This window comes from Microtus oregoni, unplaced genomic scaffold (genome assembly GCF_018167655.1).
Source record: "Microtus oregoni isolate MIOR12 unplaced genomic scaffold, Mior012 000061F_ref0000440, whole genome shotgun sequence".
In the NCBI taxonomy this organism is placed as follows: Eukaryota; Metazoa; Chordata; class Mammalia; order Rodentia; family Cricetidae; genus Microtus; species Microtus oregoni.
In genome coordinates, this window is record NW_024543871.1 from 6072782 (window position 1) to 6100461 (window position 27680).

The window sequence follows — 27680 nt, forward strand, 5'->3', positions numbered from 1 at the left end:
CCAGAAAGCTTATATAAGTTATAGGTTGTTTTCACTATGTAAACAATCTGCCAAGTCTTCCCAAGATTAAAAAAAAAATACTGGTTCCAGTGTTTTTTACTTTGGAAATTTCTTTCTGGAAACAAAGTGTTTTGCTGATGGAACTTGTAGGGACTGAAAAAAAGCTTTTGCCTAATATAAGCTTCATATGAATTTATTCTTGTTCTAAACTCACAGCAGTGAGCAGTTTTCAAAGAATAAGCTTTTTGTGGGAAATGGAGAACATGTACATAAACCACCACCATCTACTACAGTAATCATCAGGTAGTCCAAATTAATTTCACATGTGGTACATTCTATCCCCAAATCAGCACAATATGACTACTTTTAGTCACAGAAACATTGTCTGTTCATCCAATACTTTGCCTATTTTGTTCACAAGTAACATCTTTATATATGTTCTGTCAGAACTTCAAGGTTATACGGTCATCTCAATTTGTCAAGTAAATCAAGAAAAGCTAATTTGAATGAAAAATGCTAAGCTTGTTTCTGACATGTTCCCCCTTTAAATAGGCTATTAAGCAAAGGTAATCACCTTGGTATTTTCCTTTGTATTAAGGGGCCAAAATGCTTAAATTAAAATTGTTTTCACATCAAGGAACCATCATGAGGACATAGTTCCTTTAATGGCCCTGTCTTGAATGATTTTAGTTGGGAAAATTAGGTGCAAGGAGCAGAAAGAGAAAGGACAAATCAATGAAGACATGCACTCCAACAAAGGGGAAAATGAGGCAGATGTGCAACATAGATGAAGGAAATTTATAGATTAAAACTATTTCAAACTGCTAAGCAGCCTCCTGTACCACATAAGTCCAGTAGTTCTAAGAAAATACAGATATGGTAGAAAAAGTAAGAAAATTTTCACCACAAAACCAATAGTTACTACTAACAGAGGAAGTTATACACAAAATATATCTCTCAATACAGTGATCACATTTCACCCTAGTCAACTGACTCAATGCCTTGCGCAGAACCTGAAGATGAGGGCTTTTGTGCAGCACTTCTTCTCTCACTCACTGACTTGGCTTTGCCCCTAGCCTCCAAGTGCATTCCCAGGGCTCTTGAAGTGTTCATCTCCTTGAATGAATCCAGGGCAGCACAGGGCTGCATCGCAGGTGCCACCAAGTCCCCATCTGCTGCTTTGATAGAGACCTGCTCTTTCAGGACTTCGACCTTCTCGTTGAGCTCATTTCTCTCTGTCTGAAGAGCCCTGCACAGCTTCTCTAACCGTTCCAGTTTTATTTGAAAGGCCTTGTACTCTTTATCATGGACAGTTTTCTGTTGGTTTTTTTTTTTGTCAAATGAAAAACAAAACCAGTCGACAGTTCCATAACCTCATTAAATATAAATTAGGTGTTGTTTTTAAACAAAAATAACTGCACTGAACCACATTGTTAACTACCTGGTATTGTTTATTATATATGTCTAGTTTAGAAACCTAATACTTTCATGCCTTGATGGTCTGTGCTATTTAATAATAATGGCTTTAAATTTTGTTCTTAAAAGTAGATGAAATCCCCTTAACTTGAAATTTCACATTAACTTTAAAGAAATTGAAGGTAGTTGTCAAAGACTTGCAAAAACTAAGATTACTTAGAACAATAATTTGTTTTTCACACATGATTTCTCTTTAGCCCTGGCTGTCCTAAAACTGACTCTGTAGACCAGGCTGGCTTTGATGTACCTGCCTCCCAAGTGTTGGGATTAAAGGCAGGTGTCATCACTGCCTGGCAGAATAAGATTCTTATACACATGTGCTCTAACATTGTGCAGTCCTGTCAAATTTATGAAGATGTGTAGTGACTGCAAGCAATACATTTTCACTTGGAACATGGCCAAAAAGTTTTTTTGTTTTTTTTTTTTCAGGTAGAAAGGCATTCGGGGTGTTTGCTGGTAGTCATACTAGGAAGTCCAACGAATGAGCTTCCCTAGGCCTGGACAATGCATCAGCACCTCTCAGTTGATTTTGTTTTAGTCTCTCAAGATAAGGTCTCACCATGTAGCTTTGACTGGCCTCAAACTCATAGAAATCCTCCTGTCTCTGACTCCTGAGTGCTGGTAAGGTGTACACCGCCAAGCCCAGCCATCTTTTAGCCATTCTTGCAAGTGCTTGACCTAACTTAGACAGTCAGCACCTTTGGCTGGGACCTAGTAATCCTGGCATTTTATAGCAAGAATTATTATAAATTCAAGTTTGAGAAAACATTGTCTCAAGAGGATGCTTGTATTAACTGGGCAATAAATAAAATGTTTGATCCTTCATTCAGGACTCTACCACTATCCATCTACGAGGAAAGGCATCATCAGTCTACTCAGTAACTATCGTACCCTGCGCATAACTAATGACACATCCTAATCTCAGGGAACCATCTTACCTCTTCAGCCATCTGGAGAAGTGCTTTATTATTGTTTTCCCATTTGGTGCGCCATACCATTGTCTCTTTTTCCAGTTTTTTAATCTTCTTTGTCATCTGTGAATGAACATAATTCAACTTTAAAATCCTAAATTACCAGTTAAATTTTCCTCATATATGTGAATGTTTAGACTGCATGTATGTCTGCACAACATGTGCCTGGTGCTCTTAGGAGGTGAAAAGAAGGCATCAGATCTAGAACTGGAATTATGGATGGTTGTGAGCCACCGTGTGGATGCTGGGAACTGAACTCGCGTACTCGGCAAGAACAAGTAAGCTTAACTGAGCCATCTCTCCAGGGCTTAATTTAATTCCATATCTTATCCTACCAGCTGTCCTATCAAAAAAGCTTTAACGTTGCTTCCCTCTCTGCATTTGCCTCACTGAGCTGTTACAAGCATAAATCATTTGTGAATTAGAAGCGGTGGAATTTAATTATCTACCTTAATTTTGCTAAAGATAATAAAGTAGACCCAAAAGAATCATAGGAACATTTTTGGGGTGTGTGTGTGTGTAGCATTGACTGGGCTGGCCTCTGATTGCCCATGCCTCTGGATTGTTAGGACTAAAGGCATGTAATATGCCTGGGCAAAGGAAAATTCTTAAACCTCTGCTACAAGAAAAGTTGAGAATGAGATTTATCTATGCTTATCAATTGGTCACATTCTCAGTATTCCAGCTGTGATTTTCAAGTCAGGACACTGAACCCCAGGTGCTATTAAGGGAAACAGAACAAGGCAGACCAGATGCTTTCTACTGGTAGCTAACACAAATTAGGACAAAGGCGGTGGAAAGAGCTCATGGAAGAACTGAGTTGAGTACTGACCCACAGTGATCTGTATTTTTCCATCCCACAGGATCTTCCACAAGGATAGCAAATTTGGGGAATCCCTGTCTTGAACTGTGTTCCACTTCAACAGTGAGCATGTGCTGGAATTCAGCTAATACTTACTGTGCCTAACAGTTACCCCTCGATCGGATTATCAACTCAAAGGACTGGTAGGCAGAACAAATCACCTGCTCATGGAAGTCTCCAGATTACTAGGTCTAAAAATACTTGAAGGTGGTAATCTGAGTACTATTTAGCTCCTGGTAATTGAGCACATGTTTAATGAGCCAAACACTATCTGAATTTGGTGGGTCTTTTTATTTCCTTTAAAGGGCCAGTAAGGCCGGGTGGTGGTGGCGCACACCTTTAATTCCAGCACTCGGGAGGCAGAGGCAGGCGGATCTCTGTGAGTTCGAGACCAGCCTGGTCTACAAGAGCTAGTTCCAGGACAGGCTCCAAAAACCACAGAGAAACCCTGTCTCGAACCCCCCCCCCAAAAAGGGGGGGGTCAGTAAGAAGGTGTTTTCCACCAAGCCTGATGGACCTGTTTGATCCCTGGAACCTACAAGGTGTAAGGAGAGACCCTACTCACAGAATTAGTCATCTGACCCTCACACATGTGCCATTGCACATGCATGTATACACACAGTAAATGGGGGGGCACAAAGTCAGAACAACTTGTTTACAATCACGCTTTTTAAAGATTTATATTTTATTTATGTGTATATCTATGTGCACGTGGCTGTGGGTGCCCATGCAGACCAGAAGAGGGCATTGGATTTCCAGGAGCTGGAGTTACTGGTAATTTATGATTGACTTGACTTGGGTGCTGAAACTGAGACCTCTAGAGGAAGGAATGACAGCCACTATTAACCACGGAGCCATGTGTGTATTCATGTGTCTGGGGGGTATATGCACATGAGCAAAATGCCCAGACTAGGGATAGCATGAGATCACTTGGAGTTACAGATGGTTGTGAACCACCCAACATGGGTGCTCTGGAACATCAACCAACACTCCAATTCAGTGGAATAATAGTCATGGCTTACACTATTATAATACTTTTGAACACTACTTTTTTTTAAAGGTTTATTTATTAAGCATACAATGTACTGCTGGTAAGGAAGGCACCAGGTCTCATTACAGATGGTTGTGAGCCACCATGTGGTTGCTGGGAATCGAACTTGGGACCTCTGGAAGAGCAGGTAGTGCCCTTACCCTCTGAGCCATCTCTCCAGCCCCTTGAAAACTACTTTTAAAAATTCTCCATTATAGTCTGATGTGACATGTACCTATAGCGGCAGTTACCTGGGCTGAGAGGCTGAGGATTGAAGCAAGAGAGCTGCTTGAATTTTAGAGGTTAAGACCAACCTGGAAATCATAGTGAAACTCCTAAAACGTAAAACATGAGGTGTGGCAGGCTAAGCTTATAGAACATTAAATATTCAAGGTCATGTCAAATTATGCCAGTCTACTTTTAATGTAGCCAAGAAAAGGAATTTTTTTTGAAATGATGAGAAGTAAGCCTGTTACGTGACTGAAAAGGCCTATTTCTAAGTTAGCTGAGAATTGGTGTTGCAAGTCTTTAATTCTAGCCCTTGGGAAGCAGAGGCAGGCAGATCTCAAGGGCCATCCTGGTCTATGGGGCAAATTGCAGGAGAGCCAGGCTGTTACAAAACAACAAAAAAGGAATTTATTGCAATTAAGGAAAAATCTTAGAAGTATAAAGAAGCTACTTGGTTGGGGGCACACTAATATATAAAAGACAGTATCATAACAATATAAACTCACTCTAAGTAGTAATAAAGAGCTCAAAATATCCCTTTTATATTTCAGTCTACTAAAAAACATACAAATACCTTTTCCATTTCCTGCCTGAAGGTTGTAAAAAGTTCATTGCTTTTTGCCATAGTAGTCTGGAATTCTTCAAATTTATCCATATAAAGAGAAAGCTACAGAACAAAATAAAAAGTTGGTTATTCTGAGTTCCAGGTAAACAATTCAAACTCATAAACTTAACTACATGATGGTATTTGTTATAAATGACAGAAAAGCAAACACCCAATCTCTGGATAGCAGCCAGATGCCTGAAATTCTAATAACTCACAGAGATCTAGTACTTGGGAGGTTATTGCTGTTAACATATATTTAAATTGCAGGAATATTAGCATTAATTATAACCCCATTAATTAAAATGCATTGGGTGTGGCAGTCAGAAATTTCATGCCCCTGCAAAGCTTTGAGCTATGCCCCAACCTGTGAAAATTAAAAGACCATGTTTCTGCTTAGTATCAAGAATATCTCCTGAGTGCAGGCAGAATGGTGGTTGGGGATAGTGAGATGATTAAGGAAAGAATAAAAAGTAAGAAGCACCATTTTTTTCTTTTAAGTTCAAGGAATTTGATGTATGTATGTATCAAACACGCACGCACACACACATATATCAAACATAAGCTAGCCCACCCTTTATTCTACTTTAGAGAAAACCTCCAGAGAGGAAAGGACATCATGTCAAAAGAAAGGAAAAGCTTTAAGATCCAGGAGGGAACCGTTCAGAGATAGTCTAATGTTATTACGAGGAAACAAGTCCAGAGGAAGAGATTCTTTCCCTCTCCTGAGATCACAAAATACACAGAAGTAGAGGGGCAGGATGGAAAGAGTGCTTGGTGTTCTTGCAGAGAACGTGGGCTTTGGTTCCCAGTGCCTGCATGGAAGTTCACAACTATTTGTAATTCCCTCTTCTGACTCTGCACCAGGCATATACATATATTACACACACACACACACACAGACACACACACACAGGCAAAGCATTCATGCACATAAGATTCTTAATCTTAGACACCAGAAGACCATGTAACCAGTGATGAGAGGAATATTATACATAACATCTAACAAAATGTGGGAAGTTGAGATGGAAGGCAGCCCGCCCACAGTTATAGGTGGGTGTGCCATATGGGAAGCACTTGGAGCAGGTGCTGCTGTGGGGGAAGCAGAAGCAGACAAGTTCATCAGGCTAGAAGTGATCACTAGGAGACAGGCAACAAGGAGTATCTGCATAAAAGTGTAGGAAAAGAATAGAACTACAATAGAATGCTGAGGATTGAGCATAAGCTAGTGGAGGTGTGTTCCACTCTAACATCCGAGGCTGACAGCCTGAAGTCAGGGACAACAGTGGTGCTCAAGTTGAGTCGAGAGCTCTTAATGCACTTGGAATTAGACTCTCCAGTAGTTTCAGTGAAGCCTGTTTTGATGATGGGACATCCAAAGGAAGTCTGTCTGTCTCTCTCTTTGACACAGGATTTCTCTGTGTTACAGCCCTAGCTGTCCTGAAATTAGCTCTGTAGACCAGGCTGGCCTCGTACTCCCAAGTGCTGGGATTAAAGGTATGCGCCACCACCGCACCTATACCACGGCTGTCTCTTTAGAGAGTTCAATGTTGGCCCACAGTAGTGAATAGACAGTAACTATCATTACACTTGGACTTACATGGCTAATCACAAAACAGTGGGCCAAGGCAACTACTATGAAATACCACAGTAAAAGCAAATGAGATCAACTCTTGAAAAGGATAGTGACAGCAAAGGAAACAGATGGCAAATGTCAGTTTATCAACATCTGCAGAAACATGGACTTTATACTTCATCCACATTGATACTCATCTCCATTCGTACAACTGAATGTATAGGACTGAGCAGTAATGGGATTTGAATTTCCTACCAGTCTTCTGGCATGATCATAACTTATGGTGAAAAATACTAAAATTTGTACTCTTAAATTAGGCTAGCTTTGCGAGGTTGTGGTGATGTATGCCTTTAATCCCAGTATTTGAGAGGCAGGCAGATCTCTAAATTTGAGACCAGCCTGGTATACAGAGCACGTTCCATGACAGCCAGAGCTGTTACACAGAGAAACCCTGTCTCAAAAAAGTTAGAATCGCTTTGTAAGAAGTTTATCTCACCAATACTGTAGAATGTCCTACCCGACTCAAAAAATAGTATCCAGGGGCTGGAGAGATGGCTCAGAGGTTAAGAGCACTGACTGCTCTTCCAGAGGTCCTGAGTTCAATTCCCAGCAATCACATGGTGGCTCACCTATAATGATCTGGTGCCCTCTTCTGACCTGCAGGCATGCGTGCAGACAGAACACTGTATACATAATAAATAAATAAATCTTTTAAAAAAATAGTATCCAGAAGAGGTGATTATAAAGATTGATGCCAACCAGGGGTCGTGGCGCAAACCTTTAATCCCAGCAGAGACAGGTGGATCTCTGTGAGTTCAAGGTCAGCCTGGTTTACAAGAGCTAGTTCCAGGATGGCCAGGGCTGTCAGAGAAACCCTGTGTCGAAAAAAAAGACTGAAGCCAGGCTTAATGTATCTAGAGTATTACTTAAAGAGCCTTGCACTAAACTTGATAATTATTTCAATAATATTTAAGCTAAAAAGGGGTAGATTATAATTACAAACACCTAATTTCACCTATTAAGACAGAAGTCTCTCGGACCATCTCCTCAAGAAAAGAGATGAATAGTACACACTATTATTCCAAACATTGTAACAACTGCAGAATTTGGAGTGAAAAGGAGAGAAAGCCTTGGCTAAAAGCATTTCACAAAACTACCTACAAGTGAAACTATGGTTACAAGTAGTTTTAAAACCGTTTAGGTGCTACATTGGCACAAAATTACAAATATGTTAAGGTATGTGAAATTTTATAACATTCCTTGGATCTGGAAGTTTGTCAGTTTCCTTTAGTGAGAAATGAGGTAACACAAATGAAAGCCATGAAAGATGGATAACTAATTTTATCCCAGCTGGGCTGAGATTTGGGAGTGGGAGCCTACTAAGACATAAGTCTTTTAGTACTATAAACCAGGGACACTCAAATTTGGAAGGACACCCTAAATGAAAAGAGACTTCCAAGAGATATGTGTGATTGCTTCCTTTTCTGGGAACAAGCAACACCACCTTAGAGAAGATTGAACGTACTTATTAAATGAACGATTTTTCTTAAAATTCGCTATCCCGAACTATCAAGTTACCTGCTGTTTTAGTTGTACTTCTTGCTGTTTCATTTGTTCATATTTGTGCCTGGATTCTGTTGCTTCTTTTAGTAACTAGAAAACAGAAACATTCTTGCAAAAGTACTAATAGCAATTACAACTGTGAATATATCGAATAATGATCCAATTCTACCGCACCCTTTTGTTCACTGTTTTAGCAAGAATGACTACCCTAAAAATGGAATACCTTCTTTCAGTTGCTGTCTACATTCACCTTCCATTATTATGCTTCTTAGCAATGCTTACAGAAGCAGAAAGGCATCTTTTACTTCTTAATTAGAAAAAGGTAAAGGTACTGTGGAGGCCTAAAACAATTTACAAAATTGAGGTTTAAGGGTGGTATTTTAGGTAAAAATAATCACATGTCTAATATTAGCAGAAAACACTGCTAAGTACCTCAAATGGCTGAGCTACCTGAGGAGCAAGATAAGACTGGGTAGAAGGCTATGGACAAAAGAAATGAAATTAGATAACAGGATTCTAAGCATAAAAAAACAAGAAAAAATTGGTGAAGGATGATGCTTCAGTTGATAGAGCGCTTGCTGTATGCCCACAAGCCCTGGGGTCCAGTCCTTCGCAAATCATAAATTGGGTGTGGTGGTTCATGAGTTCAAGTTCATCTTCTGCCAAGGCTACAATAAGACCCCAACTCAATAAACTCACAAAATAGTTACACCGATCATAGTGTCAACTTATTCAAAAACAAAACTAGGGCAAGGTATGGTGGTGCCTATCTTTACTCTTCTATTTTACTTTTCTTTTTTTTTTTTTTTTTGCTTTTTAAGACGGGGTTTCTCTGGGTAGCTCTGCTGTCCTAGAACTAGGCTGACCTCGAACTCCCAGAGATCTACCAGCCTCTGTCTTCTGAGTGCTGGGATTAAAGGCATGCGCCGCCACCACCTGGTAGTGGGAGACACTCGGGAGACAGGCAAGTGGATCTCTGAACAGAAGTAGCCAAAAGCTTTCTAGAACTAATAATTAACTATCATACCCCTTGGGTGACATTAAACTTTTTAGTTAAAATACTGGCAATACCTTTTTTCTTTTTTTTTTTCTTAAGGAACAGAACTTACAAACTCTCTTTCTCTTTGATGTTTTTCATCAGCTCCTTTTATCAGCTGTGTCGTTTGCTGAAGTTTCGCATCCACAAGCTGTTGTTGCAATTCCTTGTGTTTGAATACTTTATCAATGTGCTATGAAAAAAGAATTCCTTTCATCACTTCATGAAGGGAGGAACACAATGGGGAGGAAATATAAGATGTTAAAACACTGCTTGCCCTGCTTTCCTGTAAAACTCACATAGCTAATAATCTAGGTCTTCCATCCCTACACCTGTAACAATGTTTGACACCATCTGCAAGAACATTGCACTGTTGGAGCTATGCACCACCACTACAAGCTTTGAAATTCTTGTTTCTGCTGTGTACTGAGAAAGTAAACATCAAGACACACACATACACACACCTTTTATGCCCATTCCTTTTTTCCCTACCCATTAAATTTTGCTAAATTCCTCAATTGAAGGTAGCATAAGTCAAAGCCAAACGAAGGCAAATTTATCAATTAGGTAAGTTTCTGTCCTGCTAAATCTCAGTGCCAGAATCTGTTTGCTGAGTCAAACCAAAGGTGTTTGGTGCCTTACCAGACATCAAAACATGCCACCTTGGAACTACAGAATTGGGATTCTTCCAGTTATAGTATGATATGTGACAGGAAGAATACTAGTTGGTGATAAGATAGCCTAGGTATTAAAATGGCAAATTATATTTTCATTTATGAATTTGAACACATGATTCTCTAATGAAGAAACAGTCCATTAAATAATAAAAGAATCGTTGTAAGAAAATTAGGATTTGGCCTGGAGGCACACTTCTTTAATCCCAGTGGGAGGATCTTTGTGAATTTGAGGTCAGCCTGGTCTACATAGCAAGCTCCAGGACAGCCAGGATTACAGAGGAAACCAAAAAGAAAATTAGGGCTTTAATAATTTAATAGTAAATCTTAGCCTGAATGACAACAAACCCACAAAACTTTATTTAATAAGCTCTTCAATAATAAAAACAGACCAAGGAAATCTGTATTTTGGAGATGAGACATAATCTAGTGAAGTAGACAAACTTTATTTAGATTTTAATTCAGATTTTTTAATAACAGGAAAGTAGGAATGCTTAAGCGTTCTTGCTGCTCTTCTTGTTGTTGCTCTTGCAGAGGACCAAAGTTTGTTTTCCAGTACATATGATGGGCAGCTCACAAATGCCTGTAATCCCAACTCCAGGGAATCCAATACCCTCTTATATGACCTCTTGGGGCACCCACACACATATAAATTTTAAAAAGACAAGCAGATGCTAACTTCACCTTTTAGATGTGAAAATTATATGGCCAAAAAGAGCTTTCTGAGTTATATACTGAAATATCTATGAATTTAAGAATTTTAAGGCTGTTCTTCCAGAGAATTTGAGTTTGAATCCCAGCACTCACATGGATGCTTACAACCAAGTATAACTCCAGTTTCAGGGGATCTGACACCTTCTGGCCTCCTTATGTGCACAGATACATGTGCAAACAGAACACCCATACACATAAAATAATTTTTACAAATTTTTAATGAGTTCAAGCCATAGGAAGTAGAGACATGACTCAGCAAATACAAGTGCTGCTCCGATTTTGGTTACCAGCACCCACCTTGGGCAGCTCACTGTCACCTATAATTTCAGTTCCAAGGGATCCAGTCCTCTTCTGGCCTCTGTGGCCACTGCACTCATGTGCACAAACCCACATCCAGACAAAGACAAACATGAAAAATTAAAAATACACTGTTGATAAAATAAACAAAAACAGAAAAGACAGAGGTCCGGGATATAAGTTCAATGATGAAACATACTTAGCATACATAAGGTTCATGGGATTGATCCCAACACTAAAAGATAAATAAAAAATAGGGCCGGGCGGTGGTGGCGCACGCCTTTAATCCCAGCACTCGGGAGGCAGAGGCAGGCGGATCTCTGGGAGTTCAAGGCCAGCCTGGTCTACAAGAGCTAGTTCCAGAACAGGCACCAAAGATAGAGAAACCCTGTCTCGAAAAACCAAAAAAAAAAAAAATAGGGTTGAGGGTAGCTATGTTAGGAACAGAAAGTTCATATAGTATGGCCAAGGCCTTGGATTTGACCACTAGCAGTGCAAAAACCTAAAAAATTAGTTGTTGCTAGGCAATGTTGGCAAATGACTTTAATTCCATCGCTCAGGAGACAGAGGCAGGTAGATCTCTGAGTTTGAGGCCAGCCTGGTTTACAGAGCTAGTTCAAGAACAGATAGGGCTGTTACACAGAGAAACCCCATTTAAAAAAAAGAATACTTTTTTTAAAAAAAATATTTATTTTGTTATGTGTACAGTATTCTGCTTGCAGCACCAGAAGAGGGTCCCAGATCTCACTACAAATGGTTGGGAGTCCCCATGTGGTTGCTGGGAATTGAACTCAGGACCTTTGGAAGAGCAGTCAGTGCTCCTAACCTCTGAGCCATCTCTCCAGCCCAAAAAGATGTAAAGGCTGGGCTGGGCTGTTCAAACAGGAAAATATATTTAAGCCCATGAATTGGAAGTCACCCAGGGCAATAAGCAAAACCCAATATCAACAGGAAAAAAAATCAAAAACAAACATAAACCTGAGACACAGATGTAATGAAATGGCTATAGATTATCACAAATGTCTTGAGATGCAGGGTATTCCGGGGCCAAGCATTCATTCATTATTAGTCCAGATAAGAAAATAATGTAAAAATTGCCATCTTCTAGTACTTCATGGAACTAGTATTTAACAAAACTGGAAATTATCTTGCCTATTCATGCAGATAGACTCTTATTTAATCTTTCTGGTTATGCAATGGTTTGATCCTTTCCCTAGTCAATAAACCTACCTTATACTATACACGAAGAATTCTAAAACATCCTGTAACAATACTTTTAAAGTAAACAGAAGTTACTACTAATAGGGAGAAACTGTGGAAAGCAATTGAATGGTATTACCTCTTCCCTCACTGCATACTGCTCAATGAGCTTCTTCAGCTTCTCTCCCAGTTCGATGTTCTCCTGTCGGAGTTTGGCATTATGTATGTCATGCTGTTCTAGCTGGGCTTGTATTTCATTTAGAGTAATCTGGAAATGTGCTGTTGCTTCTTTACGTCGCTCTTCTTCCTCTCTTGCCTGCTGCATATTTTCCTCCTAATACCCAAAGGAATTTTTGTTAATAGTACACCCATGAGCAAAATGCTCAAAGAAGCTGCTGTTGCCAGGCCCGTGACCTCAGCTACTCAAGGCTGAGAAGTTCAAAGCCTGCCTGGGTTTAAAGAGTGAATTAAAGAACACTTTGGGCAACTTAGTGAGACCCTGTCTCAAACGAGAGGGTAGGGGAAATAGTTTAGTTGGTAAAGTGCCTACTGTCTAAGCCTAGGAACTGAGTCCAAATCTCCAGCACCCACATAAAAAGTAGGGCATGGCAGCCTGTGCCTGTATTCCTAGCTCTGGAGGGATTCCACATGCAAACTTACTCTACTACCCGCAACACACAAATGGACACACACACCAAAAATAAAAAAGGTTAGAAATGCAGCCTGGTAAAAAAGTATTTGCCTAGCATGTGGAGAGGAAGAAAAGCTGCTGTGGCTGCCCTGAAACACTGCTTCTAAAGTACAATTTGTCCTCCTTACTTAGGATCAGAAACTTTCTCTGAGTTCGAGGCCAGCCTGGTCTACAGAGCAAGTTCCAGGACAGCCAGGACTGTTATACAGAGAAATCTAGTCTTGAAAAAAACAAGGCAAAAAAAAACATACAGAGTGATGAGATATAGAGTCCCAGTTATATCAATTGACTGTATACTGGAACAGGCTTCTTGATAACCACACAAGAAATCAACTTAGATGACTCTGAGCAGACAACCCTCCTTCAGTTTACTTTCTAGGCCACACCTCTCTTACGAGGTCAAGAGACCAATGGTATACTTATTTTAAAAAGCTTACCTTCAAATGTAAATTTTACTACATTTAAAACAACTCTAGTTATAGGGAAAAATGCCTAACTTTTAATTTGGGGGTAGTGGAAGTAAGTTAAAAGGATTGATTGAAACAAGGGCTTTGAGCATACTCGGCAAGTGAGTAGGCTATATATCCCCAGTCCAATTTTTATTTTTCATTTTGAAACAAGATCTCATTAAGTTGCCCAGGATGCCATTGAACTTGTTCTGTAGCCTAGCAGGTCTTAAATTTGCATTACTTCTGGCCTCAGTCTTCTAAGTAGCTATGATTACAGGCGTACACTGTTAGCCCAGGCATCTCATTAAGAGGTATCTTATTTAAAGGTTCAGGGCTGGAGAGATAGCTCAGTGGTTAAGAGGACCTTGGTTTGATTCCCAGCACCCATCCATAACTTCCAGTTCAGGGTAATTCCCATTTCTGATGCCTGCTTCTGATTGTAGCCACCAGCTATCTACTGGTACACAGGTATACATGCAGGCAAAAATCTCATACACATAAATAAATCTATTTTTTAAGTAAAATAAATATAAAAGATCAAAAGTAAGACTGAAGAGATGGCTCAGGGATTAAGAGCACTTACTGCTCTCATACAGAACACAAGTCCAGTCCCCAGCATCCATATCAGGTGGCTCACAACCACCTATAACTCCAAGAGATTCAGGTTCTCACTGTGAGCGTGTGTGTGCACACCCGCCCCCCCCCATAAAATCTTAAAAGGAAGCAAATGTTAATTCCTATCTGGTGAAAAATCCATGTCCTAAGTGCTGTTGTATCTAGGTCCCTGGGATGTAGTTAAGAGATTGGGTGTTTGATCAGAGTTCCAGCTCAAAATCCCACTCTGTTGTATGTAAGGACAGGCCAGCTACAATGTTAAGAGGCGGATCCTTTTCATGGCTCTTTTTTCTCTCTTCCTCCATGCATCTTTGGTCATCTTTGGGTATCTGCTCACTCTTCCTGTATAATCTGCCAAGATCTACGTGCAACTGCCAAAAGTACTCAGTACCTGGGAATGGCCACGGAATGTTGGGCAGTTCAGCCCTGACATCCACCTAGTGCTCAGCAATGCTCCTTTCTGAAAACACTGATTCTAAATTTACCAGTTTCTCATTTCATGGCAACTTCTTTAGTTTTCTACAGCAACTCTGGGCTTCCTAAACCATGGCTTCAAGAGGGGTGTGGGTGGGCTGGAGAGATAGGTCAGCGGTTAAGAGCACTGCTGCTTTTGCAGAGAACCATGTTCATTCAGTTCCCAGCACCCAGCAGATAGTGGCTAATAACTATCAGTAACTTACTTCAGTTACAGCATATCCAACACCCTCTTTTGTCCTCTTCCAGCACTAGCCATGGACACGGTACATATATATACATGCAGGCAAAACACCATACACATAAATAAAACCTTTTAAAAAGGAAGCTAGAGAGTGGGGGTTGCAATGTTTACTTATTCCCTGTGACCAAAATATGAGGGAATGAGGGAATTCCTTTTTTTTTTTTGAACAGGAAACCCACATTTAACATACAATGTTAACTATCAGTCTCACATTATATTGTCTCATATGAAGCATCAGCCCAAGCAAACCAGAAAGGCATATCTCATCTCTGGGTAGGCACAGATTTCAAATAGATACAAGATGACCTCTTGTAAAATCAGCTGAGAACATTATTTCTGTAAAATAGAAAAAAATAAATAAAAACTAACCTTTAAGGTCTTATTGTGACGCTGAAGTTCCCTGCAAAGAGACTCCAGTTTGCTTCTTGCCAAGATGGCCTTGCTGTGTTCACTCTGCAGGTGAACTTTCTCTTTCACGATCTGGGCTTGCTTCTTCTGCATAATCTTCATTTGTTTCTGAACATTTCTGCTCTCCTCCAGCTAAAATTATCAAGTACTTTACATTCAGGAAACATATCAAAAGCCCCTCAGTACCTCAGTGAATGCTAGAAGAATCAATTTTCTTTTTTAGACTTACTATGCAATTTTCTTTTTTAGACTCATTATATAGCCCAGGTTGGCCTACAACCCTCAATCCTCCTGCTTCAACCTGAGATTATAGGCATGTGCCACCAAACTCAACTGAGAGCTAGGGCTGGAGGGGTGGCTAGGCAGTTAGGAGCACTTACTAATCTTCCAGGGGACCAGTTCAGGTCCCAGCACCCACATTAGGTGGCTCATGGTTGCCTATAAGCTGGAGAGCTTCAAGGGATCCATCACACTCTCCTGACCCCCATGTGCACGGGCGTGTGTATACACACACACACACACACACACACACACACACACACACACACGACATTTTAATTTAAAAAAATAAAATAAAATGTTCATTGCCCAGCATGAAGGTCCTGGAAAAAATGTGAGCATCACAAACATTTTATTCAATAAAGATGAATATTCAGATGTCATAAGCCCAGTCTAATCCCAGCACTCAGGGAGGCAGAGGCAGGAGGATCACCATGATTTCAAGGCCAGCCTAGGGGTACATAATGAGTACCAGCATAGCCTGGGCTACAATATGGGCCTTTAAATACAAAAGAAGCCAACTATTGGACTGAAGAGATGGCTTCATGGTTAAGAGTGCTTGCTGCTGTTCTTGCAAAGGATCTATTTAAGAGTTCAGTTCCCAGTACAATCTGTAACTCTAATTCCAGGAGATATGATCCCCTCTTCTGGCCTCCTCAGATAATGCATTCAGTGTGTGCCAAATACTAAGAGATTAAGTTATAGCTCGCCCAGTAAAGAGCACTTGCCTCCCACATGTAACACTGGGGCAGGGTTCCATCTCTAGCATCACCCAATCATAGGGCATGCAGGAGGGGGGTAATACTGCATCATATAATTTTATTCAAACTGTTTCATGCTATGTGACACTACCAATGTCTCTGTTCTAGTTGTAAGGAAGGTAAGCAATTTAGTGTAGACAAAAATGACCTTAATCTTTCTTCAGCCATTTAGATATACTTCATCTTCAGAACAACCTTTCAATATTCAAGTTCCACTTTATTATCCAAATTTTATATAACTATATCATCCCAAGAATTGCCCGAGAGTACAGAGTGTGGTGGGAATTGGAATCTTGAAACTTTCTACATTGACCTGCGGACCTTTGACAGACTTCAGAGACTAATTACAGATCTTTTTGGTTTCAAATCAGTGATTCACAGGTAATTTAGGCTCCTCAGTTTCCAGCTATAATCCTATGAAGTGATCTATTTCTTGTCCAGAAGTTTCATGTTCTCAGTTCGTAACTTAGTTGGCAAAGCTAGCGTCTCTTGAGTTTCTGCTTCTTGGGTAGCTCTCTGTCTATAGACTCTTTCCTATCTATTAAGATTTGCTGAGGGGCTGGAGAGATGGCTCAGCGGTTAAGAGCACTGCCTGCTCTTCCAAAGGTCCTGAGTTCAATTCCCGACAACCACATGGTGGCTCACAACCATCTGTAAAAGAGGTCTGGTGCCCTCTTCTGGCCTGCAGACATGCACACAGACAGAATATTGTATACATAATAAATAAATAAATATTAAAAAAAAGATTTGCTGAAATCAAAGAGGGATTATTGGGACTGGAGAGATGGCTCGGTGGTTATTAAGAGCACTGGCTACTCTTCTAGAAGACCTGGGTGAAATTCCTAGAACCTACATGATGCTCTTAACCATCTGTAACTCCCTGGCTTCAATTTCTAGGATACACAGGCAGCTTACAATTGTCTGTAACTTTATTCCCAGTGATCTGAGACCCTCTTCTGGTCTCCAAGAACACCAGGTACATGCACGGTACACAGACATACATGCAGACAAAATACCTATATACATAAAGTAAAAAAATTTAAATAAAAAAAAACAGGATTATTGTGCTTTTTGTCTTTATTATAAAAGAAGCTGATGTTGTTTCGGCACAATAAGGTCGCTGGGGTTGGGAGGAGGCTTGCCACGCAAACCTTATGGTTTGGGTTCAATCCTTGGAACTCATTCTGGAAAGTTGTCCTCTGACCTCTACATGCACGTTATGGCACTCAGGTACCAGCACTCTTTCTCTCACACATAAACACACACATACACAAAAAAGCTGGTGTTTTATGAATCAATACTGAACTTTTTTTTCCTAAAATATCCACACATTATTGAACTAAATTTAGAACTTTTTAACTAAGCAGTACTCAGGGTTCTCTGTAAGAATTGCTACAATTTTAGGCTTGAATAAAATGAATCCCTTTCAAGGTGACATCCACACTAACAGATAAGATGGCAGCCTTACCAACCTTCCTGAACATCTTTGAAGAAATTCATGCAGAGTCATAGAGAACAAGAGTGCCATCTTGTGGCTATTCAAAATGCACTAAACCTTGTAGAAAGATATAGTGGCTCATGCCTGCAATCCCAATACTTGGGAGGGTAATGGGGGCAAGGTGATCAGGAGTTCAAGGACATCCTTGGCAACATGAGTTCCAGAATACCCTTGGACAAATAAAACCAGCTAACCAAAAATTCCTACCAAACTATCTACTTACTGATATTAACACTTTTACAGAAATTCCTCCAGGAAGAATTGCTGATTTTATATAATATATAAAGTTGCCCTACTATGGACTAAGCATAGCAATATAATTTCAGAGGCTGAAGAGTCAGATTGAACTACTTACTGTCAACCACCTCTACTCTAGGACCATCACAACCCTGTGTTCACTAATCCTTTTTATGTTATTTCATCTGTGTAGTCCTAAATTAAATTTTAAAAAGCAAAAACACTTTTTGTTTTTCTTGTTGACTGAGGAACTGATATTTTTGCTTTCTTTAATAATTTCCATTAATTTACACTAAGCAGTCACATGGTGATTCTGGGACGCCACATTCTGGATTATATTGCTACAACTCAACAATACTGTTGGCATGTATCTGCTGATCAGGAATTGTTAGGGGCATTGTGGGCCACAGACCCTGCCATGTTAAAAAAATATACACTTCTCTCATGGTCAGGTGGGGATAAAACTGGAAAGGATTCCTGTAGGTTTCATTCTAATGACTTACAGGCAGGAAGTGAGGAACTTCAGGTTGAAAATTTGGGGAGACATAATGCCACAAGTCAAGAAGGACTCAGGCATTCACAGATTCTTCTGGGGGTGATGTAGGTGTTTCAGCTGACTTCAACAGAGAAGGGCAAAGAGCAGAAAAAAGAATCTAGCCAGTAATGAAAGCTCACTTGGCAGTTAGTCCCAGCAGGCATAGAGGATTGTTCAGGACCAACACCACATTCAGCACACTGTAGACATGGTGCAGCACAGCTCAGATGGAGCCCACATCCAAGTCAGCAGCATTTATGGCAACTTCATAGTGATGGAGATTCTAATAGCTAGCAAGTTTTGAAAGCCAGAAAGCCATGTTCCATGTCTAGCAGGGACATGTTACTGACAAAAGAGTCAACAGAGAAGTGCATCCCACACATAAGCTTATATTCCTTATTTCTCTTCTTTTGAGATACTGATTTCTTCTTGCAGTACATGTGTATAGTGCAGACATGCTCCATTCTGGTTAAATAGGTACAGGGTGTAGGCAGTCATAAGAACTGCTGAATGCCAATAACAAGCCACTTCCGATTTCCAAAGCTTATCATGTATTCATATATATATATATATATGTGTGTGTGTGTGTGTGTGTGTGTATGTATTCATGTGTACACACACACACACACATATATATTTTTTTTTCAAGACAGGGTTTCTCTATGTAACAGTCATGGCTGTCCTGGAACTCGCTTTGTAGACCAGGCTGGCCTTGAACTCACAAAGATCTGCCTGCCTCTGCATCCCAAGAGCTGGGATTAAAGGTGTGCACCACCACCCCGCTTCATGTATTCTCTTTTTGAGCATGGTATCACTATGTACATACTCCAAGCTGGCCTCAAACTCAGAGGTCCAGCTGCCTGCAGAGTGCTGGAATTAAAAGTATGCACCACTACTCCAGCCATCATGTATTCTTTAAACAGATTGAAAACTTATTCTTTCTTGTGGACAGTTGAGAAAAAAACAGGCTTTTGATGGAGGAAGGTCATTGGCTAATAAAGGAACTGCCTTGGCCCATTTTATTGGTTAGAGGATAGGTGGGAGGAGTAAACAGAACAGAACGCTAGGAGGAAGAGGAAGTGAGCTCTGAGACTTGACAGCTCTCCTCTAGGGAGCAGACACCTGAGACAGACGCCATGCCCCACTCCCGGCATGAAGCTCCGACCCAGGATGGACTAGGCTAGAATCTTCCCGGTAAGACCGGTTCTCACAGATTATTAGAGATGGGTTGATCGGGATGTGAGAATTAGCCGGTAAGTGCTAGAGCTAAAGGGCCAAGCAGTGCTTAAAAGAACGCAGCCCCACTGCCCTTATTACTACAGTTGGCGCCCGACGTAATGGACTAAACCCACTTAAAAAACCTGAGAAGGCTTAAAAATAAGGGAGAGAGAGTTTAACACAGATTTTTGCTGTTTGTTGGTGGCATGCTGTAGAGAGATTTCCTGATTCGGCAACAGTAGCAGAAAAACGCTGTGTCATTTTAAAGCACGACTTCCTGGGGCTGTGCTGCTATTGCTCCTGCGGGAGACAGAGCTTTTGAATGGAGCATTTGGAGTAAAGTGCTACGATTTGTTTGATGGCAACTAGACTCGCTGTGTTCTCGGGTCTGCTCTGCTTGCTAACAAGCTAGCACCTCATCTAAGAGAGGCTTCCTGACTCAGCTTCAGCTGCAAAACCCTGCAGCTCTTAAGAGGTCCTGCCATGAAACACTTAAATGGTGTTGATGAAAAGCTGAACGCATGCTTTTCGGGTTTCAGCCATAACAGGAAAAAAGCTGCGCCGATTAAAAATGCCGGCTTTCTGGGCTGTCCTGCCAGGACAAACTCTGACACTTTTACACAGGCGGTTTGTGCGGTTTGCAAGCACAGGCTGCTGAAGCTCGCTTGCTGGCTACAGCCAGTACCTCAGCCATGAGGCTGGAAAGCTAAGGAATGGGCTGGATCCAGCCGGCAAAGCCACGCCTTTAATCCTACTGATATTGCTTGGTAAATTAAAGACTCGTGTGGTCAGAAAAAGAGAGATACAGTAAAGAGAGATTCAAAGACAGAGAAAATTTCTAAATGATTTGCAGTGTGTTAAAAATATATGCAGACTAAAAGTCAAAATTATTAAAGTAAAATACAAAAAAAAAAGGAAGAGAGTTGTTGTGTGTGGTAGCACACGCCTTTAATCCCAGTGCCTAGAAGGCAGAGGCAAACAGATCTCTGTAAATTCAAGGTGTAGTAGCTTACACCTTTAATCCCAATGCCTGGGAGGCAGAGACAGGTGGTTCTCTGAGAGTTCAAAGACAGCCTGGTCTACAGAGTTACTTCAGGTCAAAGATACAGAGAACCTGTCTCAAAAAGCAAAGAGTTAAAAGTAAAAATAAACAAAATAGAGGTTAAAACAAAGCTGCACAAAGATGGAAAATACACAGAGAATTTTGATACTGTATGCTATTATGCTCTCTTTAAATTATTTAAATGCTGAGGAAGGAGCAACAGATGCTAAAAGATATTTATTTATAAATGCTGCTGAACTAATTCAACAAAGATATTTTGAAAATGCCTTGACTTTGAAATTTGGCTCTAAGGACATGATGCTTTGGAAAGGAGTTTCTTATTTTGTTTTCACAGAGGATGAGACGCTGTTCATTTCTTCTATTCCAATTTGGTATGATGGACCACGCCCTCCTGAAGGGTTGTTGTGAACATCTTCAGAAAATTGCTTTGCTCAACTGCCAACTGAGATGAAACTAGCACACAGGTTATACCATGAAAGACCTAATTAACGACGCCCCCATTCAGCAGGAAGCAGTTTGGAGAGAAATAACTGCGCCCATATTCCCAAATAATGTTTATAAATGTTCTTTTACATTTAAAGGGGGATATGATATAGGTATGAATAATTTGCATTAATATAGATTTTGCTTTATTGATAGAGATTTACGGTCAATTTTGTTATATGTATATGTATTTCTGATTTTGATTAAGGTATTGTGATTGTGTAGTTCATTTAAATATGTACTGTATAATTAGGAAATATAGGTTGTTGATGGATAATCATAAGTAATCGTCAAAGTTTGTAGTCATGTTAGTTAGATTTTCTAGATATATAGAGATATATTTTAGATAGACATTCTTCATGTCTTTCAAAGATTACAGAATAGGACATTTAATGTTTTAATAACTTAGGACTTTTCATGACAATGAGACACTCTGCTCCTGGCAGCACCAATCTACTTCAAGAGGAAGATGGGCATCGAAGAGGATCCTTATGGAGTTTGATAGCCATTTGGGCAAGAAACAGCTCTCGCCTGGACTATTGCATAAACTGGACACAGAGAACCCACAGAGAGAGGTCTACTGAACTTGCCTAAGGTGAGATGATCTTTCGGGGTTCCTGATTCATGAAAGAGTCTGGGAGACATTCTGCAGGACACAACAGATAGTGACTGAACTGACTTTGAATTTTCCTGCTTTATGGAAATGTCTGCTGGATAGCATGGGCCTGAAGGCTGAAGATGGATGCCCCAACGGTACAGAGGAACTTTGGGTGACTGTCCAGGCAGCGAGATGTTTCTGTCATTTCTAAAGTTTTAAAAGTTGCTTTTTTCCTGTTTGCTTAGGTAGTATTGTATCTTTCTGGAGTCTTTGATGGAATTAAGAATAGTTAGTTATAGTTATAGTTTTCCTTAGTTATGATAAAGATTATTTTAACTTTTACTTGATAACTGTTTTGTTATATGCAATTTTGCTATGTTAAAGCCTTTTTTTTTTGTTTAAACCGAAAAGGGGGAAATGATGGAGGAAGGTCATTGGCTAATAAAGGAACTGCCTTGGCCCATTTTATTGGTTAGAGGATAGGTGGGAGGAGTAAACAGAACAGAACGCTAGGAGGAAGAGGAAGTGAGCTCAGAGACTTGACAGCTCTCCTCTAGGGAGCAGACACCTGAGAGAGACGCCATGCCCCACTCCCGGCATGAAGCTCCGACCCAGGATGGACTAGGCTAGAATCTTCCCGGTAAGACTGGTTCTCACAGATTATTAGAGATGGGTTGATCGGGATGTGAGAATTAGCCAGTAAGTGCTAGAGCTAAAGGGCCAAGCAGTGCTTAAAAGAATACAGTGTCTGTGTAATTATTTTGGGGCATAAGCTAGCCGAGCAGGCAGCCGGGGTGCTGGGGACGCAGCCCCGCTGCCCTTATTACTACAGGCTTTGGTTGGATTTAGCCCACTAGCTACATAATATATTGTCATTGTGTGTGTGTGTGTTTCTTTCATATATATGAATGAAATTCTCCAGGGTGCTGGCTTCTAGATGTTGAATTCATATGGCATTATTAAACTGTGTTTTCAGAGTGGCTGGCAAATCTGTATACCCAACAGCACTGTACAAAAGATCATGCAGGGGCTGGAGAGGTGGCTCAGTGGTTAAGAGTACATATTGCTCTTGCAGAAGATCCTAGTTCTATTGCCAACACCCATGTAAGGAAGGTCCAAACTGCCTATAATATAATCCTAGCTCCAGGGATCTGAAATCCTCTTCTAGCTTCTGTGCACAAATGTGCAAACACACATAAATAAGTAATTAACAACAATTTCTTAAACAAGTAGGAAAAGAGACAAGAGACCATGCAAATCTATTCTCTTTAAGTCATATGAAGATTATATGTCTTAATTTTTTCCATGTTAGAAACATAAAATGGATCAGGCACGATAGCATATTCCTTTAATTCCAGCATTCAGGAGGCAATGACAAACACAGGTAGATCTCTGTTGAATTCTAGGGCAGTCAGGGATAAATAGTGAAAGTCTGTCTTGAAAAGAGAGGGAGAGAGGGAAATGGCATTTCATTGTGGTCTTCCTCTCTGACCACTATATGAAGTTAACACATCTACATGTCTTTATGGCCCATTAGGCTAAGTTATCTTTGTATCTTGGTTTTCTAGTTTTATGTCATACCTCTTTGTTATCTTCTTCCTTGCTTTCCACTGTTCTTTTGTTGTTTCCTTTCATATTTGTAGGTATTCATTTTTTTTTCATTTTTATTTTACTGTGCTAAGGACTGAATACAAGACCTTGGACATGTAAGACAAATGCCTTACCACTGAGCTATACATCCTTTGTCCTAGGCGTCCTTTCAGATATAGTTAGTAAAATGTTCTGTGTATGGGCATTTTGCTGCACATATACAATATTTATGTAGTACCTACAAAGGCCAGAAGAGGGCATCAGAGTCCCTGGAACTGGAATTATAGGAGGTTGTTAGCTGCCATGTGGACTCTAACCCTAAATCTTTTAGACAAGCAGCTAGGGGCTTAAGCCTGCTTCAGATATTCTTGTATTAAGTCTTACTCTGTTGGAAATGTTCCAGGTTATTAATGTCATCTTTTAAGGTACTTTGATTTTTTTTTTTCGGTTACTACAGATTGAACCTGGGGCAGCCTCACGACCACTAAGCCCTTTTTTGTTGATTTATTTTAAGGCAGTGTCTCACTAAGTTGCCCATATAACCCTTGAACTTGTGATGCTCTTGCCCTAGTCTCCTGAATAGCTGGCATTACAAGTCTGCGCTAACAGGCCCCAGTCTTTAAAATATTTATGGAAGGAACATATTAATTTCAGCAAGACCAATTTCTACAATTTTTATTTAGTCACTTATTTATTGTGTGTATGTGCCACAACATGCCTGTGGAGGTTAGAAGATAACTTGTAGGAATCAGTTCTCTACCACCATGTGAGTCCTGGGGATCCAACTCAGTTCATCAGGCTTGGCAGTAAGTACCTTTAGCAGCTAAGTCACCTTGCTGGCCCATTTTTTTCTGTTTTTTTTTTTTTTTTTTGGACACAAAGTCTCATCGTATAGCCTAGGTTGGCCTCAAACTCACAGCAATGCTCTGGCCTTAGCATCCCAAGTGCTCGAATTACAAGTGTGTATCACCACACCCAAACAATTTGTGTAAATTCTTAAAAAAATATCTAATCTTGTGTGTATGTATGCATGCCCGCCCAAGTGTATGTATGTGCACCAAACCACATGCATGCAGGAACCCACCAGATTCAGAAGAGGTATTAGACCTCCTGGAACTGACTAAATTGGAGTTCCAGGAAATTGTGAGGGACTACAGGGGTGCTAAAAATCCAACCCACGTCATCTGCTAGAACAGTAAACATTCTGAACTGCTGAGCCTAGCTTGTACATGTTTGATAATGCTTTTCATGTTGTGAGAAACTCATCCCAAAAGCACTCAGTGGGGTAAGAGTGCTTTTTGTGCAAGTATATTAGTTCAAACCCCCAGTACACATATAAAAAGTAGACAGTTATAACCCTGTGTTATTTGGAGAAGGTATGTGTGTGTCAAGAGGATCACTAGCAGCTTCAGTAAAAGACCCTATCTCAAGACAATAAAATGGAAAGACCCAATGTCCTTCCAGTGACCTTTGGCACAATTGTATCCTCACACAAGAGAGTGCCTTAGCACTTGTTATCTCAACATCTGGGTTATAAAAGGAGGAGTCTAAAGTCAGCTTAGTCTATATATCAGGTTCCAGAACAACCAATGCTATTTCAAAAAAAATTTTTTTGAGTAGGTCTTATGTATGTATTCCAGTCTAGCCTCATACCCTCTATGACATTGAATTCCTAATCCTCCTACCTCTACCTCTCAAGTACTGTAATTACAGGCATGCAACACACACACACACACACACACACACACACACACACACACTAAATAGTAGTAACACTGAGTTTTAGAAAATCTGTTCCAGCCAGCATATGCTTGTAGTTTCAACTACTCAAAAGACTGAGGCAGAAGGATCATTTGAGCCCAGAAGCTGAAGACTAGGATGCACAATAAAACCAGACCCTCAAAGACAAAGGAAAGGAAAAGGTCTGTCTATACCGCAGCTTTTGGTCTTCTCTGTGTGCTAGAAAAAGTCTCTCGGTGTGCTGGCACACACCTTTAATACCAATGCAGAAAAGGCAGAGGCAGGTTAACAACTATGAGTTATTTAATACCAATCCAGTCTATATAGCAAGTTCCAGGCCTGCCAATACTACATAGCAAGAACTCGTCTCTAAAAACCAAAAAATAAATAAATAAAACAAAATAAAATCATGAAACCAACAAAAAAAGGCCTCAAGAAATCAGATTCTCTTCCAATTTTTGCATAAGATATTTTACATTTTAAGATACATCAAAATTAATATTTTAAAAAGCCTATCAAGCATACACATATATTCTGTTATATTTGTATGGCCCTCGCAGTTGACTGAATACTCACGAGATCAGCATATTTCTTACAAAGAGCTGCCAGCTTCTCCTCTGGGGTTGAAAGGGTGTTTAGTGCTTGCATCAGCAATAAAACTTCTTTTCCTAATAATTAACAAGATAAGAAAGAAATCCTGAATAATACGATCAAATCTAACCTGTGAATTCTACCAACACTTCCCATGTTCTAATCTCAGAACAAAATAATTTATACCTACAAATAGGAATATAGTATTTGCCAGCTCAATTCTGAAAGATATTTTGAGCTGGTCATGTTGGTTCAAACTGCTAATTGTGGTTCAAGACCATCCTGGGCCATAGAGTAAAACCCTGTATCAAAAAACCAAAACCAAATCAAACTATTTAGGATATATAGGTAAGTGGAAGAGCAATTAGTTACCACTTGTGTCCTAAGTTTGATTTTCATCAAGGAAAGGAGCTACTTGTACATTCCAAATTAATGGACTCTACCTCCTCTATTCTTCATTCACCCCCATGCCAAATGTCTACACCCAATAACACTGCTAATTAGGCCTTTTTACTTTTTTTGATTCTTTTTTTGGAAACAGGGTTTCTCTGTGTAGCTTTGGAGCCTGTCCTGGAACTTGCTCTGTAGACCAGGCTGGCCTTGAACTAACAAAGATCCACCTGCCTCTGCCTCTGGGATTTCTTAAACTGGATGACAAGTACCATTTTCTTTTTCTGAGATTTATTTTATTTTGTGTGTGTGTGTGTGTGTGTGTTGCCTGCATGTATGTACACCTTGTGTATGCCTAGAGCCTACAAAGTGTCTGATTTCCTGGAACTGGAGTTACAGATGGTTGTAAGCCATCATTTGGGTGCTAGGAACCAAATCTGGATCCTCTGCAATACCAATGAGCCATTTCCCCGGCCCCAAGATATTTCTCTCTCTCTCTCTCTCTCTCTCTCTCTCTCTCTCTCTCTCTCTCTCTCCCTCCCTCCCTCCTTTCCTTTTTTTTTGAGTCAGGGTTTCTTCTAATAAAAAGCTTTGGCTGTCCTGGAACTCTCTTTGTAGATTAGGCTGGCCTTGAACTAAGAGAGATCTGCCTGCCTCTGCCTCCTGAGTGCTAGGATTAAAGGCTTGCACTACCATTGCCTGGCACCATTTTCATTTTAAAAAAGTTCACTCTTACACCCGAGCTATATATGTATATGTCTTAGTGGCTCTGGTATATAGATTGCTATAGAAATAAAATAGCGGAATGACTTCAAAACTGAATACTTTTAAATGTGAGTACAGTGATGGCTTAAGCCTATGAAAGACCCCTGTAGCCCAAGATTTCAGGCCAATAGAATAAGACACTGTCTTCCACCTCCCAAAGGAGGAAACTTTTCTAGCCACATGAAATTTTATTAGTAAAACTCAAGACTCATTTCAACAAGAACATTATGAGAAAGCCTGGCAGTGGTGGCGCATAACTTTAATCCCAGCAGTTGCAAGGCAGAGGCAGGCAGATCTCTGAGTTTGAGACCAGCTTGGTCTACAGAGTTCCAGGACAGCCAAGGCTATACAAGAAAACCCTGTCTCAAAAAAAGAAAAAGAAACAAACCATAAAGAACATCGAGAATTCTTAAACTCAAGGGTTTTTGTTTTGTTTTGCAATGTTAGGAATCTTTTGTTTATAAAACAGAATTTGGATACTATAATTTAGTTTTCATTTATTTTAACTTTTTTGTTTTTAGAGATATGTTATACAGTTTGACCTTGAACTCCTAGGCTCAAACAATCCTCCTGCCTCAGCCTCTAAAGTAGCTGGGATGATAGGTATGTACCATTCCCCTACATAAAATTCACTTTTAAAATACACCATTTAGAGTAAACAAAAAGTAGACAATTTAGTATATTTACAGGGTTGCACAACTAACTGTCACAGCTATCCACCTGGGTAGTGTTCATTAACACCCAAAGCAAACCATACCCAACAGCAGTCACTTCTTGTTCCTCCATCTACCTCTAGCCCTGGCTATTGATTTAAGAAATG

At 40.1% G+C, this 27680-nt stretch overlaps 1 protein-coding gene across 1 annotated transcript; it reads right to left on the reverse strand.

The window, feature by feature from the left end:
• Window positions 1-1911: 1911 nt before the first annotated feature.
• On the reverse strand, window positions 1912-25780 carry LOC121439484 (gamma-taxilin-like). Its single transcript, XM_041639985.1, has 7 exons — window positions 25691-25780; window positions 15074-15244; window positions 12371-12565; window positions 9420-9539; window positions 8326-8400; window positions 5142-5234; window positions 1912-2510 (listed from the first exon to the last, which is right to left on the reverse strand). Exons 1-7 carry the CDS (start codon window positions 25760-25762, stop codon window positions 2379-2381), a joined length of 858 nt encoding a protein of 285 aa, XP_041495919.1. The 5' UTR covers window positions 25763-25780; the 3' UTR covers window positions 1912-2378.
• Between the last annotated feature and the right edge of the window lie 1900 nt (window positions 25781-27680).

What these genes read in the sequence shown, in the direction of transcription:
- LOC121439484 (XM_041639985.1), bottom strand. Translation starts at nt 25,762, where the DNA reads ATGCAAGCACTAAACACCCTTTCAACCCCAGAGGAGAAGCTGGCAGCT. An exon ending in AAGTACAACTAAAACAGCAG is followed by an intron (nt 5,235 to 8,325) that starts GTAACTTGATAG and finishes TTTGTTCTGTAG; the next exon opens with CTTTCTCTTTATATGGATAA. An exon ending in TCAGGCAGGAAATGGAAAAG is followed by an intron (nt 2,511 to 5,141) that starts GTATTTGTATGT and finishes GTTCATTCACAG; the next exon opens with ATGACAAAGAAGATTAAAAA.